General features: G+C 40.7%; 1 protein-coding gene across 1 annotated transcript in view; it reads right to left on the bottom strand.

The window, feature by feature from the left end:
• Positions 1 to 10,575, bottom strand: part of LOC108687048 — a 15,213-nt gene extending 4,638 nt beyond the window's left edge. Inside the window, exons 1-14 of the mRNA XM_018192648.1 lie at positions 10,432 to 10,575; positions 8,141 to 8,469; positions 7,760 to 7,937; positions 7,101 to 7,526; positions 6,509 to 6,818; positions 5,707 to 6,290; positions 5,353 to 5,479; positions 4,487 to 4,695; positions 3,773 to 4,177; positions 3,002 to 3,542; positions 2,661 to 2,876; positions 2,151 to 2,359; positions 1,674 to 1,910; positions 1,278 to 1,536 (exon numbers count right to left, since the gene is read on the bottom strand). Coding sequence (XP_018048137.1) covers positions 1,278 to 1,536; positions 1,674 to 1,910; positions 2,151 to 2,359; positions 2,661 to 2,876; positions 3,002 to 3,542; positions 3,773 to 4,177; positions 4,487 to 4,695; positions 5,353 to 5,479; positions 5,707 to 6,290; positions 6,509 to 6,818; positions 7,101 to 7,526; positions 7,760 to 7,937; positions 8,141 to 8,469; positions 10,432 to 10,575 — 4,174 coding nt within the window. The remainder of the gene's footprint in view (positions 1 to 1,277; positions 1,537 to 1,673; positions 1,911 to 2,150; positions 2,360 to 2,660; positions 2,877 to 3,001; positions 3,543 to 3,772; positions 4,178 to 4,486; positions 4,696 to 5,352; positions 5,480 to 5,706; positions 6,291 to 6,508; positions 6,819 to 7,100; positions 7,527 to 7,759; positions 7,938 to 8,140; positions 8,470 to 10,431) is intronic.
• Positions 10,576 to 17,280: the final 6,705 nt, after the last annotated feature.

The raw sequence follows: 17,280 nt of genomic DNA, 5'->3' as shown, positions 1-17,280 counted from the left end.
ATATATATATATATAAAATATATACTTATATAATAGAAGACACTGAAAGCAGCTTGGTGTTTTATTGCATATATAATCTATCGTCGTGTGTATGACAGCACGTGTTTTCACGGACGTTTACCAAATTCTTTTTATATACATGTGGCGCGAAGAACTCTATCGGTGTAATACTTGTAACGTTGACGATCGTGGTAACAATTAAATGACAGGACATTGTTAAATGCCTACGAGAGCGTGATATCGATATACATTGCTGGAAGAATCGGTGTTGACCGGTGATGCATGTGAAGCGACACAACGAGTCCTCTCGCGTCGAGAGGTGCGTGTAGGGCGTGTCGGTTTGCTCCAAAAAAATTTCAATCTAATTATACGCCGCATGCTCATTCGGCTCGAATTGCATATCGATACGAATTCGCCAAATTGCGCAATGCTAATAATATATCAGTGTGGCCCTTCTGCCTGTCGTCTGGCACACATCTGGTTTCGTGTCTTGTGTTGCTTAACGCTTGCATTTTCGTTTTTGCATACCGACGCGATCGCCATCGATTTCGCATTTTATAAGGAACAATATACGTATGCATTTTCGATCCGATCGTTCAATCATCCAAGACAATAAAATGATGCGTCGCGTCGGTGTGAAAACGTCAACAACCCCTCGAGCCAGTTCCAACATCCGCGAAGAGATTGAATTTTATATACATATAGCAATTTCTAACTTAGCGGAAATAAACTATTTTTGGCTTTTAACAATTTGGCAGTTTGCGCTTCTTGCATTGCGCTGCGGATGCTGCGTTTTTACATCAAAACATTCACGATGATTGGGTACGTCAAAACAATATCAATATATACACATGGAGAAAAAGAATTTTGCTGATGCAGCGGAACCATTGTTGCTACTATACATGATGCAAAAAATACTTTTATTATCAAAAACAATTATTAATTTGATAATTAATCAACATTACAGCGAAGTCTATTCTTTTGGTAAAATGAAAAATCTCATTAAGTTTATTTATGAGCACATGAATGTGCTGCGAAGCAAGATACAAGTAAATGTAACAAATAAAATTAGTATCTTTAAAATAAATTTTTTTACTGTTTATATAATAACCAGATTTGCTATAATAATAAAATATGTTGGAACAACAAACTTTCTTCTCCATGCAGAACATACAGTTAATTCCGATGTCGTCTTGGCTTGAGGAGCTATTCATGCCCTGATAATTGGTACTATAAGGAGGGTGATGAATATGAATGGTATCTGATTGCGTGTTTACCTTTGCCACGTCGGTGACCGGCCGGGGGTGGTTCGCGAGGAGGTGGCGGTGGCCCCCTCGCGCCCGGTCCTTGGCTCTGGCCGCCGGGTCGCCTGCTACCCTGCGGCGGTTGCCCCTGATTCTGTCCGGGTGCCTCAGTGAGGAAATTACTCGGTACTAAACCGCGAACACCGTTCAACTCGCCCATGTAAAATCCATCATCATCCATATCGCCGTAGACATATATCTCATTCCCGGTTTGGAACGTTAATTCGACTTGCTGCAAAATTAAGGCAATTAATAATAAAAACATACAAATTATTATACAAGTTATTATGTAAACACATGGCAATTAATTATGTATAGTGGATTCTCTTAAGATTCCGATTGAATATCTAAATAAAACAAAAAGCTTACAGCATCAACGTTAGGAGATAATTCATGAGGATCATAATCATAGAGGGCTATCATCTTTTTCACAGGCATGCTTGCATAAATGTCTCCCCATCTCTCACTCTGTGCAGGTCCCCGCCTACCAGGCTGCCCTTGACCTGGTGGATCTTTAAGTTCTTCCACCATATTATAAGGAACATATCCTCGTCTACCGCGACACTCGCCCCAGTAAAAACCATCAGCATCTTTTTCGCCGTATACCTATAGGATAAAAACGTATATGATTTTTCTATCATGTCATTTGTATAATTTATAAATATAAATGTGAATTAAGTGTGAAATTAAATGTACTTCAAATTCATCTAAAGTTTTATAAAAAATGTAATATGTATCTTTTTACGGAGAACGTTTTTAATTTAAATTTAATTAAAATAATTTCAATAATCATAAATATTAAATAAGAACGAGATAGGATAGTAAATCGAGATATTAAATAAGAACCTTGATAGTATCGCCTTCGGAAAATGGTAATTCCTCCTCGCACGCATCTGGATTTGGTGACATAGTCGTAGGATCATAATCAAATAGTGCCACGAACCACCGTTGTCTTTTATTCATTTGTTGAGCTACATTCGATGGATGACTTGCTCCACCTTGAGCTTGTGGTAATCGTCCGCCACGACAAATTAGTCCCCTTCCTCTTTGAGATCCTGAACAATATTTAAAAAAGTGAACATAATAATATACGACATGGATTCATTTTGTACACTTAAAGTTGATAGACGATTAGACAGCATGATTATTTTACACCAAACACTGCAGCGAGAGAAGAGAGTCCGAAAGAAGAGAAGAGTGCCACATATATCATTCAGGGTTTATCTTCAGAGTTGTAACATAAACAATTTTTCGAAATAATTAATTAGAAGAAAAACAAAAGTATTATTAAATTGGAAAGTGATGGAAAGAATGCAAAGAATTCCATCACAGCAACACAGTGACCATTATATCTACCCGTTTGGTCATAATAAGGATCTTGTGGTCTACTGCTGGGACCACCCATGCTAGGAGACCTATGTGCTCCAGGCGGGCCCTGTGGATCCATTTGTGCGCCATACCGATGATGCGGACCGTGATGCTGTGGTGGCATTCCCCGCGATCTTCGCGTGGGATCGTCCTCCTCGCTATAATTTGCTTCGCTTGCAGAATCTTTTGTAATTTCCGGAATTCCTACACGAGATAATTAAAAATCGCGATTAAATAAAAATATAAATCACGTAGAGGAGCTTAGGTTGTACAAAGTCATTCATATTAAACTCAGATTCCCTTGCTTCTTTATTTTTCAAAATATTTACCCATCTGAGGAATGCTCTGTCCGGGATAAATCTCTTTGTCGGAGAGATTCTCGTCCGTCTCGATGATAACTTGACCGTGGGCGTCTACCCTGTTGCTCACGTGCCGTCGCATGTGCGAGGGCACCGGTGCGTTTGGGTATCGCTGAGCTACGCCGCTGCCTATGCGATGGCGATTGGGATCATCCTGCTGGGAACCCATGGTGGACTGTTGCGGTTGCCGCTGATCCACCATATGCGGAAGTCCACCATGGGGTGGCGGCATGTGAGTGCCAGGACCACCCCGAAGCACGCTGCAGGGTATTGCTGTTGCGCAACTATCGCCCGATTGACTTTCCCTGCTTTTAGTCCTGACGGTGATGTGCTTTGGATTGAGACCCATGAGCTTGTGTATGTCGACGAGCGCGTGATCTCCGGTGGGGCTGTCAACGTCGGTGACCTTCTTACCATCGGCGTACACCGCGTAACCGGTGACGGCCGAACCGTTTAGGGCAACAGGCTGCCAGGTCACTAGCAAAGTGCCGTCCTGCGGTCCAGCCTCCACCTAAAAATTGGATAACAGCACGTATCATGAATGCGACGAAAACTTTTAAGAATCATTGACAGAAATTCTAGAAACTTTAGTCTCTAGTATCCGATTCTGGTCATTACGAATATTTGTTTCATTTCTGGAAAACACCGGAATTTAATATTGCTCTCTGAATTTTTATTGTAACTATAAAACATTTTAAAAGTATAAGATTTAAAATACGAGACGATTATATTTGTATTAACCTGGATATCGACCGGAGGATCTGGTAATCCTTTGGGCAATGTTTTAAAATGGACGTGACAGGCTAAGTTGTTTGCTGCCTGAGCATTTTGATCCTCAAAATGCGTTGCCCGCAGATTCTTCGCCTTGACGGTCACCCTGTATATCGTTGACGGGGCCAAGCCGGTGATGGTGTGTCTGTAGACGCCCGGCTTCACAGTTCTCACTTCCACGTTGTTCACGCATACAACGTGCTGATGATTACTGTTACTGGGTAGCCAGGATATCACAGCACTAGTCGCTGTGACATTTGATGCTTTGACGGCAGTTGGGCCCAACGCAATGTCCTTACCGATCACCATCGTGCAAGCGGCATCGCGCGACGTTCTTCTCGAATGCGTGACCGAGCGCACACTTATCCTGTGCGGCTACATTAGCGGAAGAATAATTTTAAAATAATTAAATTGAGTTACATGAAAAAATGATATTTTTATACAAATCAATCCTTTATTCTCTTACTTTAACTTTGCGTGCTAATCTAAAAAATTTAATACAATTAATTTTTTATAAAGAACTCTTTTATATCACATATAGATAATTTTCTTTTCTACAATATTATAATAACTATGTAAATCAAATTAATTAATAATTATAACTTTAATTAAAATACTGTCTCTCATATTGTATTTATAAATTCTGTTTGAGGAGTCTAATAGATAAAGGATTTTATTACGAACCCGCGTAGAATCGACTCCTTCCACCAAGGCTCTGGTCCTCTCTGTGGCCTTCACCGTGACTTTCAGCACGCCGTCCACGTAGACGTGATAGGACTCGAGTTGATGCATATTGTCTGGCGCAGTCCATCCGATCAGCACGCTCTTATTGAGCTGCCGCTCAAGCGTAAGGTGCTGCGGCGCCGGAACTAGGTCCGAAAACATGTAGACTTCTTCAGGAGGAAAAGACAAAGACAAAGCCTAGCTGTAGCTAAGGATCTCTCACTATCGTCTATCTCTCTAAGCCAGCCTAAATCCAGCCAACACTTAACACAGTGCAATGGTTTTTGGTTTTCTGTGTTTCCCATTTTATTTTGTGATTATTCACTCCGTGAAAATCGGTACAGGATTCAGGCGTGGACGTTTATTGTGTGACGTTACGTGTATATATTTTGTTCGGAATGATCAACGTGCAATAAATAGGGTAAGGAAAGAAACTGTAAGAACACGCCGAGGATAATTTGACATTATTTCTTGGATAATCAACATTGAATTGAATATATATTATTGCAGATACGTCAAGTAGGATTAATAAATTGTCGAAGTAAAGTTTTATCTAGAAACAATTTTTTTTAATTACGGGTCGTCATTTTTTAGTTATGAATCGTGTTATTTTGGAAACGTGTACAGTCAAAAAAACGTTTCAAACACATCGCTAAAAGCGATTTCTTCAAAGATGATTCAAGTACCAAATATACCTACATATTACTGGATTACTGGATTGCGAATATAAATTTGATAACATCATATAAATCATATAAATCAGCATTAAGGACATGCGCCATGCAACTTTGCAGAATGTCACAACAACAAATTGATAGAATATTAACCTGGTGGTTCCTGCTCATCCTCCTCCGCGATATTGTCGAGTTCCGCATACGCGGATAGTTCTGCTTGACGATTCCGATTTCCTTCTTCTAACGCGGCTAATTCTAAATCAATATCTTGCAGATAACACTAAAATAAATCAAATTAGAATTATTATTATTCTCCATTAATGTTCTCTAAATAAAGTTTTTACAATACTTATTATTTTCAAATATATATATATATATATATATGTGTTATTATTTTCATATATCAATAACAGGTAATCTTGTTTATCATGGAGAAAAATGCAAGTAAAATGCAAATATAAATATATCCGACTCATTATGTACCTCGCTAGTTTTCAGATTGCTCACTTGAGGGATATTTGTCGAGACGGAATCGTCTACGTCCCTGAGGCCAAGAACAGCTTGATGAAATTCCAGCAGATCGTCTCCGATCAACTTTTGTACGAAATTGGCAGGCACCAGACCGCGTCTACCATCAAGCGTCTCTGCGTCTAGGAAGCCATCATCGTCGGGCTGACCCCAGACCAGGAGATAATCGCCTCCCTGGACCGGTAATTCCGCTTCCGGATTTGCATTCGGCGAGTGCTGGAACGGCTCGTAGCTAAAGCGAGCTATGTAAACATAACATCTGCCCTTGCCGGGTACATCCAACATGTCTACTTGACCTTCGGGTACAATGTCCTCAGTGTTGGTTAGTCGGTCCAGGGGATTCGTCAGTATACTCGTAGGAATCTTCGGCATTTGTCTAGGACCCAGAAAATGGTAGCCGGTCGCGGTACCGGGCGCGGTCGGCGAACTGGCGCGCAAGCTCTGCTGGATCTGTTGGATAATCGCCTGCTGCTGAAGCTGATTTGCCTGTGACTGGGCGGAGAGTTGCTGCATCGCTTGTAGAGGATCGCCTATTGCTTGTAACAGGCCTCCTGAACTAGTACCTGCACAGGTACGCGTTATTAGCAGAATGGCCAATTAACGCTAAAATTTATCATCTATACAAATATTTTATTGAAGAATAAACAAATTCAATTTAATAATGTTACGATTTATTTTCTAAAATAAAAAAAAATTAAAATTAAATCGTTGTTTAGTCTGTTAAAAATTACACAAGAGAGAGACTAAATATTTCAATAACGTGCATTAATGCGATTCTGACCTGAGCTTACGCCCGACGTCCCGAAAGCGTTGGTCCCGACAGTAGTGGAGTATGTCGATCCACTGGTAGCGAAAGTGCTCTGACCGGTGGAAAAAGGAAGAACGGACTGAGGTACGCTCGTGAGTCCCCCAAGGGTGGAATGAAAGGATGTGGTAGAATACAGCGGTAGCGAAGACAACGTTGTCTGCGTAATATTCGTCTGCGGCACGGTATAGTTATGATGCGGCAGCTGGGTGTTGTAGCTGGTCGCACCCGTGCTGTACGTTCCATTTGTATGCGAGGCCATGGACAAACTAGGATATGTCGTTGCCTACGCGAAACAAATTAATTGTTGTGAAATTTATAGTCGTCTCAATCTTTTTTTATTTTTAATATCAAATATTATAATAAAATTATAAAATTAGATGACTCTCGTTACCAAAAAAACATTTAATTTATATTTGAAACATTAATTTATAACTATTGGAATCTATTCTAGACAGGTATATCATAAATTGAATATTAAAAATAATGCTATTCGTTCTATCTATAGGCCTTCAGTACTTCGTTTACTTATAAGAAACTAATCGTAATTGAATAATTGACGACACACCTGTTGACTCCCATTCAACTGATAATTCTGGGCGGTCTGGGCAGGCTGTGTATAGTGAGGTATTACGCTCTGGCTAGCCGATGTCAGGTACGTGGTCGAGGCCGGATGCTGTTGCTGCTGAAGCGGTTGCTGATACGTTTGCGTATGCGGATAGCTCTCCTGATACTGATTGCTTGTGAAGTGTGAGGTGTGCGTTGGCTGCTGTTTTTGTTGGGATGGTAGAACGCTTTGAGAATGAGAACTCGACATCTCATGCTGCGATTGCTGATACTGTTGAATTTTCTGTTGGAAAGCGGGCTGCGACTGACTGCTGGAAAGTGACGGTGCCGGCGGTATCGGTTCGCTGTAGTGATATGGTGGTCCATTCGGCGTCAGTGGAGGACAACCAGGCATCATCGGCGTTAATGGCATTGGTGAACCTGCATACTGTTTGAACAAGTTTTATATTATTTCAATAATCAGCAAATATCAGAAAGAAAGCATAGATCAGAGAATTACTTAAAGAATTATTTTTGTTAGTTCATTTTCAATAAGAATAAATTGAGGGAATTTTATATCGAATTTCTTCCAATTTTTCGTTATAAAAATTAGGTAGAAAGATTATGTAATATTATGTAAGCTTTTTGTATCGTACAATATGATGTAAGCAGATTACGCACATGGCTCATCTGAGTAGGCATCCCGAGGTTGAGGGCGTGCGGATGAGGTGGATGCTGATGCTGACCGAGGTTAGGAAGATTTTCCGAGCTGGACCTAAGGATTCCCTGCGTGGCTGAGGGTTGTTGCGTGGTTATCGCGCCCCGCGTGTGGTCCAATTCGTGCAATATTCTGACGGAGCTGAATTTATTTTTATTAATACAAAATCCGTGTTTGATTCAGACTTATCAGATATAATTAAAACAATTAACTTTTACAAACAATTAATGTTTACATAAATTAATATATTAACATAATTAGTAACATTTAAATTTTGATAGAGTGTGCTTTCACGATTGCCGATTTTTCTCGATCAAAAGGACCCATTTTATTAATTGGCATACCCTTTATCTTGCTCAATCTTGGCCATGAGTCTATCAATCTCAGATCCGGCCGGCGGCCAAGTGGATGTAGGAGCGTTCGTGGACGTAACATGTCCCACGACCGGCCCCCTACTGCGCGCACGTCTCAGACTAGTTAGCTCCAGCGAAAGTTCCTCGTGCTTCACCATCTGCAACTCGGTCTTCTTTTCGAGCTCTCGGATCTTCGATTGTAATGCCTCAACCGATTCCGGGCCCTGATAGCGTCCTGCTATCTTTTCCCGCAGCTGATTTTGTGCGTCCGCATGCTGCCTCTCCAGCTCCGCTCGCTGGGCTTCCGTCTCCCGCATTTGCTGAAAAAAATTGATCATTAGCATCATAAATAAATTTATCAATATGTGACAGAATATAGATGGACTATACTCTTCGGAATGTGATATATGTTACGCGATAGTATGTCGTTACATAGACACGACAGTGATTTGTTAAGGTTGTACCGATGTCTCGATTAATAATAGCTATTTACAGATGATTTATCGTTCCAAATCACGCAGTGATAAGAAATAAATATTTATATATTTTTATGAATGCTTGATTCAAAGAAATAGAATTTAGAATTGTAATACATATTATTTTATAATACATACTGAAATAGAAGTGATACTATATTATAATAGAAAAACCATAAATGTATTTAAATGTAATAATACTTTAGAGTTTAATGTACGTGGGAATTTTATAATAGACTTTAATATAATTTCATAGATTATATTAGTGTTTTCTTTAGAGTGGAAATAACAGATAAAAAAAGAAATTGATTTGATTTTTGTGGTTATAAGGCTTGGCTTTTAATGACTCGGAGCGACGTGTAGTTGGATACGCGACAAGAATGTCACATTTGTAATGAAGGGGAGCTTTTGTACTCCGATGCTCGAAGGTGTGCTGATTTCGCTATATAAAATCTAACTGTAGAGATCCTTTGTCAAAAAATGATATATAAAATGATATATAAAAAAGACAATACTAATGGGGGATCACGCTTTCTTCGACATTTCCTCTTTAATAGCTTTTTATAATTAGCTAACAATTATGGCATGACACCGATTGCTTTATAATCTGTAAAATTGCTTACCATTTCGCGAAATTAATTGCTCAATTATTTCGATTACGGTAACTTGAACTTCTGCCGGGTCAGTATTAATTTTCCGCACAGATTTCCGAGATCTGCTTTGAGGCATGATCGCGTAGAGGAGACATAAATTTCAATCGTTAACAAAGTTTAAGCGGTTTATATTTTACGCGCGGCGAAGCTGCAAATTAAAGTTCCCTCGAGAACGAGCAATCATTACCGGAACGCATTAATAAAAACTTTTGTTTTTCATATTACGTATGCTTTATTAAGTGCCGGCGAGCGCCACGCCGAGAGTAAAAGAGAGCTTTTCATGAGCTGTGGTTCATTGTCGATGGTTTACATGTAACTTTCACGCGCACGTGTGTATGTGTGCGTATTGATTACATGCATATTACCTTTCCACTAACCTAATCTGTTTAATTTCAAGGACTTTCAATTCACGACAAAGCGCACGCACATGTTTTACAAATTCATTAATATCGCCACGTGGATGATCTTTAATTTTTAGCAGCTACAAAATAATATCCCGCTGCCTTACTGAAAATGCCTTTCCCGTAGATTTGAAATAACTCAGTTTTTCTCACATAAAAAGTAATAGCAGAAATCTTACCTAAAAAAATTAAAAAAAATATATATAAAAATTGTATTTAAAATATTTTCCATTATCTTAAAGATTGCATTTAATAAAAATTTAAGTTATTATTAATAATGTATAATATATTTTTAAAAAAGTATAAAAAAATTAATTAAATTCTAATAACTAAAAAAGAAATAATGTACCAACAGCATTATTTTAAAAAATAATTTTGTTAATTCACACACATACACACGCACGCATACGCACACGCGCATACACACACACACACACACACACGCACGCACGCACGCACGCACGCACGCACGCACGCACGCACGCACGCACGCACGCATACACGCACGCCCGCACGCACGCATGCACACGCACAAATGACATTATTGATGAAACAAATATGTCATGCTCATAATTTAATAAAACTTTATTTGTTTTTTATTAATACTGTTGTTAAATCAACGTTATCTAAAATAATGCTGTTGATTCAACATCACAGTTTTTTCATGCAGATAATAGATTCTTAAAATAAAATTAAAAAAAATGGGAAAGCAATGTCTGCAAAATTGTTTTATATATTCAAATGATGCTCACATCCAGGATGGATTCGAGAACTGCGTCCTGCATGATGGTGGTTCTCGTGGAGGTGGTAGCCCCGACAGCGGATCCGGTACCGTGCAGCTGCGGAGCCTGAGGTGCCGTGGAAGCGCCACCTCCAACACCACAGCACTGCAACATCCCTGAAGTCTGAGACCCTCGCCAGTCTTTATCGCGGCCGGTCCCTATCGATCTAGCGTGTGTGTCTAGGAGCTATCTTAATTAATTGGGCGGCCTTTGCGCGGCCCGCCGAGCCGCGCCGCGCACCGCACGACGATCCCACACACGCCTAACAGTGCGACTCTATTGCAGTACAAAGTATAGAATTCTTATTTCTCCCGTCACGTGCGTACCCCGCCTCGGGAATGAACCGGAACTTGTTCTCGTAGCTCTCTTGGGAAACGGGGGGACCTCGCGTTTAAGGGGAACCAGCGTTCCTTTGCATCGGATCAGCTGATTCGTAGTTAGATATGGGATCATCCTAGGAGAAAATGAACGTATGCAAAATATTTTTAATGAGTGGCACTCCCTCGCCACAATCTTATATTTTCAGATTTAGGAAATAAGATTAATACTTAATGAGCGAAATTATTGACGTGTTAATTACGAAATGTGAGAAATGTATGTCGTAGTCAAATATAGCGCGAAGTAGATTGCATCGATTTTGGCCCTTTATTTGATAAAATTACTTTCAAGTAGCCTGATTTTCTTATCTATTTTATTTACGACCTTTAAACTATATATCTTTTTGATGCTATAAGTTCTCTACAGTAATTTCATTTAATTTTAAAGGTAAACAAAAAAGTTATTAATTCAAAAACTATTTAAGACTTTAGAATAATAAGAAAAACTTTCTTCAGCTTGATCCTTTTTGTGTCAAATAAAGAACGGCTTTATGATTCAACTATCGCGCATTAAAGGGCTGTTTTGATCTGTTCGCTAAAACTGTAGGAGTTTCTTGTTAAATGAGAAAGTCAATCGGCGCGATTATTGGCAACAGGTATTGGTGCGAGGAATTCGATCGAGTTTATAATCCGCCGGTAGAAATCCTCGCTTCGATTTGCGACTTTATGGTCGACGATCACTCGTTGTCGGCATCCACAATGAACCCAACCGACCGCGAATATGTACTTTAACATCGATAGGCACAGCCAGGGAGTATTAACTACAGCGCGCGAGCAGAGAGCAGAGTGCTCGCGCGATATTTCGTGTTAACGCGTTGCGTGCGGCCAAGTGCTCGATTGTGGTTTTTACTCGAAAAAAATTGCTGCGATTGAGACTACATACAACAGACATAAACATATATACACAACTGCACACACAACACACATAAACATATATACATCTACATCCAAGCCGCACTTGTCATAGAATCTTAACGTGTACGTTACAACGAATGCCTTATTTCAAGCGAGCTTCAGTTAGCGATTTACGCGCATCGCAGAGTTTCACGCCCTCGTCCCGTCTCTGCGTCTACGCACCGAGATAAAAGTGTATGCGGTTAACTTTCCCCGCTTTCTTTCTTGCCATCTATCTTCAATCACCAAAGATCAAGTGGTTTTTTTTTTACTGCGATATTTTCAGTTGTCATCAGCCATCGACGCTTGATGTATAAATCCGGAAGCGAAAAGTACAAATTGATCCTGCAAAAGAATAGAGTAAGAACTTTATACGTACATTTTTCCTTAAAGAGTAGTTGGAGAAATGTATATTACGATCGGAGAAATGAAGAAATATGTCAGCACAAAGATATACTGAATCGATATAAAAGAAGTTAGTGAGAAAAGTTAAATTAGCTGTGCTACAAGTCAACAAACATTTTTTATCAATAGAATGAAATGCGATAATTGACGTAAGAGCGTGTGTAATGCGTTGTAAAAATCATTTGCGTACACTGTAATATAATTGACAATGAAGTGCAAAAGAGAAAACGTCTCGCTAGATGCAGTCTCTCATTTTCCTTTTCTTTCATCGCCTTCCTATTAACGCTATTTAATGGCAACTCTCTCATGTACGCTTCCATCCTCTGATACTATTTAATTGCTGTGCATGCTCCCGCTCTTTGTTTCTCTTTCTCCCGACACTAACGAACACAGTGAAAGGCGACGATCAGGAAATTATCCGCTTTTCTGATGTATAAGTTCATGAACACGTTGACGAACAATCAGCGTTGCTGTTACAATGTACATAGAGGAACAAAATGTGATAAAACAAACTATATGATACGACTCGAAGAATCGATATAGTATCTTGAAATAACCGAGTAATAAAAACAGAACTTTTTTGCGCGTGCAGAAATAAACAAAAAAATATAAAACTCAAAAAAAAAGGATCAGAACAAGTGCGTACGTATTATGCAAATGTTTGTCATTACGATTGATTGTATAATGTTGCGAGAAGAAATATCAGATTTTTTTCCGATAAAAAAAACTCGCTTCTGACCCCTCTATCCACGCAATGCGAGTTAATACCAGACTCCTATATTAGTGCCGAATTATCGATTTTATTCTGCCACACGCGGTTCACCTCTCGCGGCTTAGGTAAATACATCTTATCGCTGTTACTTTGTGGCTACTTTGTTCTTCACAGTGTGGAACTTTTTTCGCGTTAACTCTTTGATTGTCGACATTGTAGCAAACATTGAACATAAATCGATTGAGACTGATTGAACAATTGATAGCATGCTAACATTAAGTCTAAACAACAGAATTATACAAACAATACATCATCAATAAAAAAAACATGATTTAAAAAAAATGATTTTTTTAGGTATTGAAGAAAGATTTTACAGTAGAACTTATAAAAGGAATAATTTGTTATTACTTATCTTTGTTATAATATCTAATATTTGAATGAACATTCATTCTTTACGTTTGTAAAGTAATTAATTTTCAAAAATGTAAAAAGTTCTCACACAATTCTTTTGCAGGATAAATCATTAATTATATGGCAATCTCGAATCATTTCGAATTAAAACGAGAATTTTTTTCGCGACGAGTCTCTTTTTTAATACTTTTTTACTTAGTTCAATCATGAAAAACATGTCGTTATGAAAAATCAATATCATAAAATTTCGTAGGTCTGATAACGCGGAAATTGTAGAACGAAACTGTAGAAATAGATAGAGACAATTTTGTTGCAACAAAATGTGTTGCAACTGAAGATGTGAATGAAAAGAAACTTGCACAGCACGAAAAATGACGAGTGAACGAAGAAGGGCAGAGTAAGATAGATGAAGGAAGATGGAGACAGCAATAAGGAGACGGTAAGAAATCCTACCGTGTGCTGGCTGACAATTCGATTCTAGATGCGGACAAGAAGTGCTATGTGAACAGACGAGTGATATCGAGGAATATTTCGATGGCGGACGAGATAACGATAGATATACGGAGATAAATGGAAAAGAGTTGAAACTTGAACGTGGAAGAGTTTGAAGAAGTTTCATTTAATCGCCCTTCAAAAGGGGGAAGAAGAAATGGAGAAAGCGAGAAAAGGAGAGGTTCCGATAAAACACTGCACTTCCGGTCACTGAAAGCCAATCCTCGACGATGACTCGGAAGGCTGTCCACTTCCGAAACACTTTGACTCTTTGACGTTCGACGTGCGGCTCGGCTCAAAGCCTCGTGCAATGAAATTGGCCAATCAAGACAATACAACGCCTACGTCAAGAGAAGCAGCGGTAACGATGGAGTTGGAGAAAAAGGCGCGCGATTAGATTAAGGAAGAAGGAATATCAAACACGAAATGACTTTTTTGGCAGGGGCACGACATGAGTGGCCACGGCACTGCTTATTGATCTCACTAAAGGGCGAAAGGTACGTAGTGTACATGTGCACCCGGTGCGCACCGGACACCACTGCACGGCGGGTACGTAGTGCAAGCACTATCGCGAGCAACGGTGGTGACGGCAGCGACGGTGGTGGTGGTGGCGGTGGCGGCGACGGCGGTGGTGGCAGCGACACCACCGACACTCCACGATTATTGTCCGCCATACTGATCCGTCGTCCCGGTGCCGCCTGCCGCTGCTACCGTCGTCGTCGCTGCCATCCTTATCCCCATCACTAACACTCTTCCACAACGAACTGTCACTGTGAGTCTCGACACGTTGAGCTTGTGGATTGACCAGAACCAGATTAGATAAATGATAGATTCACTCCCGGAAATGTCTCGCGCGAGTTATACATTTGGAAGTGCCGTCTGCAATATTCCGCATTCGTGACACTCGCTCATTGCCTCCTCGAGGATGTCAGACAGTCAGACCGATATCAGTTAATCGGATTTTCTTTCACTCCCGTTCGCACTTTTCAGACATTCCTCTCTGTCGCTCGTTCTCTCGCTCTCACCCTTTCTCTCTCGCGTTCACCCTCGCCACCTGACTCACACCAGCTTCGACTCTACCTCCTCGTCGACGCGACACTTACGATGACCGAATCGAAGGGATTGTGGCAGGCCAGGGCTGCTGCTGCTGATGAGCGAACTCTCCTCGGTATCTGCCAAGCTTTTTCACTCGGCTATCATCCCGTACAACCCCCAAGATCTGCTCGGCCGTGGAAAGCAGGCAGGGCTGCTGGAGTCGGGGGTAGGGGGTGATGGTGGTGGTCGCTCGCCGATGTCGGAGGAAGAGAATAACGGGTGGGGGTACAACGGCCCGTGTGGGGTGGAGTACCCCCGTATGGAGTACAAGGAATGGCAAACGAACGGGGGTGGTCGAGGAGAGGGCAGACGCGCGCGCCAGGATGCGAGAAGCGTCGAAGGGGCGGTTGGAAAGGCGACGGGGTATTGGGAGGGTGAGGGCAGAGGCTCCCGTCACCGCTAGATATGGGTCACTCAGCGATCGATGCCGATATAGAGTCGCTGTATCGTCGGAGTCCGATCTTCCCTTACATCACTTCTCGCTCGCTCTCGTCGATCTGGGGGAATGGAAAGTGGTCCCCCTTTCACCCTCGCTGCCGGGACGCACGTCGCGTCAGCTCGATTGCCGGCGCGCTCACGACATTATCATCGGCGACGAGGGGCGACCGCGATGATTCGTGCGCTACGTTAAAAGGGTTCGATCGACCGTGCCAAATATGGCGGCACCGCCACCCTACTGGCCGATACCCTGGAAGTCTAGTGACTTGACGAAATGGTTCGCGTCGCGGCTACATGGGGGTGTAGCTTTCACAAAAGACCAATCAATACGCAAGAGGTGATCCTACGATATCTCTACTCTCTCTTCCTCTCATTGTCACTCTTTCTCTTCTTTTCTCTGTTTTTCTACTTCTCTCACTTCCTCTTTCCGAAACTCTCCCTCTCCTTCGCCTTCCTCTCCACCGCCTACATCTATTTCATTTATTTTATTCTGTCCTTCGATTCTCTTCTATTCGTTTCATTCTAATTGTGTTCATTCTAATCCCATTGTGCTTTCTCCTCTTGCGCAATTTTTCTCTCTTGGACGAATGGCCAATGTAGAATTGCACGGAGAATAAAGAGGGGGATCCGTCGAGATTCGGAGAAATACCTAGTCTAATTTTAACACATCGCACGCACGCATGCTTATCCAAATTTCCCCGTGCGGAAGAGACGACAGTACCCCTCGTCATCTAAAACGATCTTGTCGTATCAGGAACGTATTAAGTTTCGCCTCTGTAGAAATTCCAAATATACTCCATATGAGTCCATTAGATGATTACATTGATGTACCGATTGCATCAATCAACGAAAATTCTGGCGTTTAATTTTAATAATCTACAACAAATACAATAGACATTTTAATAAATTTATTAAAAAAGATTTTAATTAATTCGTAAAAAAGTATTGTTATTAATTCAATAATATAGCATGCAGTTGAGTATGAATAATAAAGTATTGTTAGGAGTTTTGGCACATTGCCATGCAGACTAATTAGAATGCAATTCCCTCCAGTTACGTTGCTGCATCGTTAAAAGAATTATATGTTTAGGAAATAATAGTCTACATTCAACAATTATGCTTTCAACCGCAGATATCATGATTAGATAAATTTATGTGTGAACTATGCGAGAGAAAAGAGTTTCACTGTGTATACACGATACAGCAAAGAAACCGGATGCGTTGCAACGCTGATGGTCACCACTGCGATTCAGGACTCGGTGCGACGCTGCGCAGGCGTCCGTTGACGTCATCGGGTCTAAGGCACGGGGTGTTATACGCTTATCAATGAACGTACGACGCCTACGGTGAGTACCTGTTCTCCAGCGAGCGCACCACCGGTGAACACATCCCTCCGCTGATCCTCCCTTACTCACCGCCCTTGCGACCGCGTGCCCTACGTGCCCATTCTCGTCGGTAGCCTTCGCGCTATCTGATCGCCGTTCATTGGCCAGGTGTACAAGAGCGATGGTTGAAAACCAATACTGTGATATCCCGCAACCTATTTTCTCACCAACGCATAATACAAAATCTGGTCGAGAGAATTGTGGATAACGAATAGAAACCTTAGATTTCTTTTAACTTTTCAATAAGAATTTATTGTCATAAATTAAAATCTTGTCTTGAAATTAAAATGCTTATCAGGAAATATCATTTCTCAAGATAGACTTTTGAATTTCTATTTCAAAGTTATATAATAATATTAATAATCAATATTGAGATTTACATACCGAGTTGAACGTTAGTTTTACATTTATGTCTTACAAAATTATGCACAAAACTCTCTTGTATCTAATAGTCGCCGTTCGATATCTTTTCTATTGAGTTTCTATTGAATTTGAAGCTCAAATCGATCGTCGGACTTCGCTTAATCAAACGAACTGTCAATGTCGCTTCGTCATCAATTCGAACGTTTACTAATTAATATTAACATTTAGAAATACACACATATGAGCT

The sequence above is a fragment of the Atta colombica genome, unplaced genomic scaffold (assembly GCF_001594045.1).
Source record: "Atta colombica isolate Treedump-2 unplaced genomic scaffold, Acol1.0 scaffold198, whole genome shotgun sequence".
Classification (NCBI taxonomy): Eukaryota; Metazoa; Arthropoda; class Insecta; order Hymenoptera; family Formicidae; genus Atta; species Atta colombica.
The sequence above is the reverse complement of the archived record's forward strand: the minus strand, read 5'-3'. Positions and strand labels throughout refer to the sequence as shown.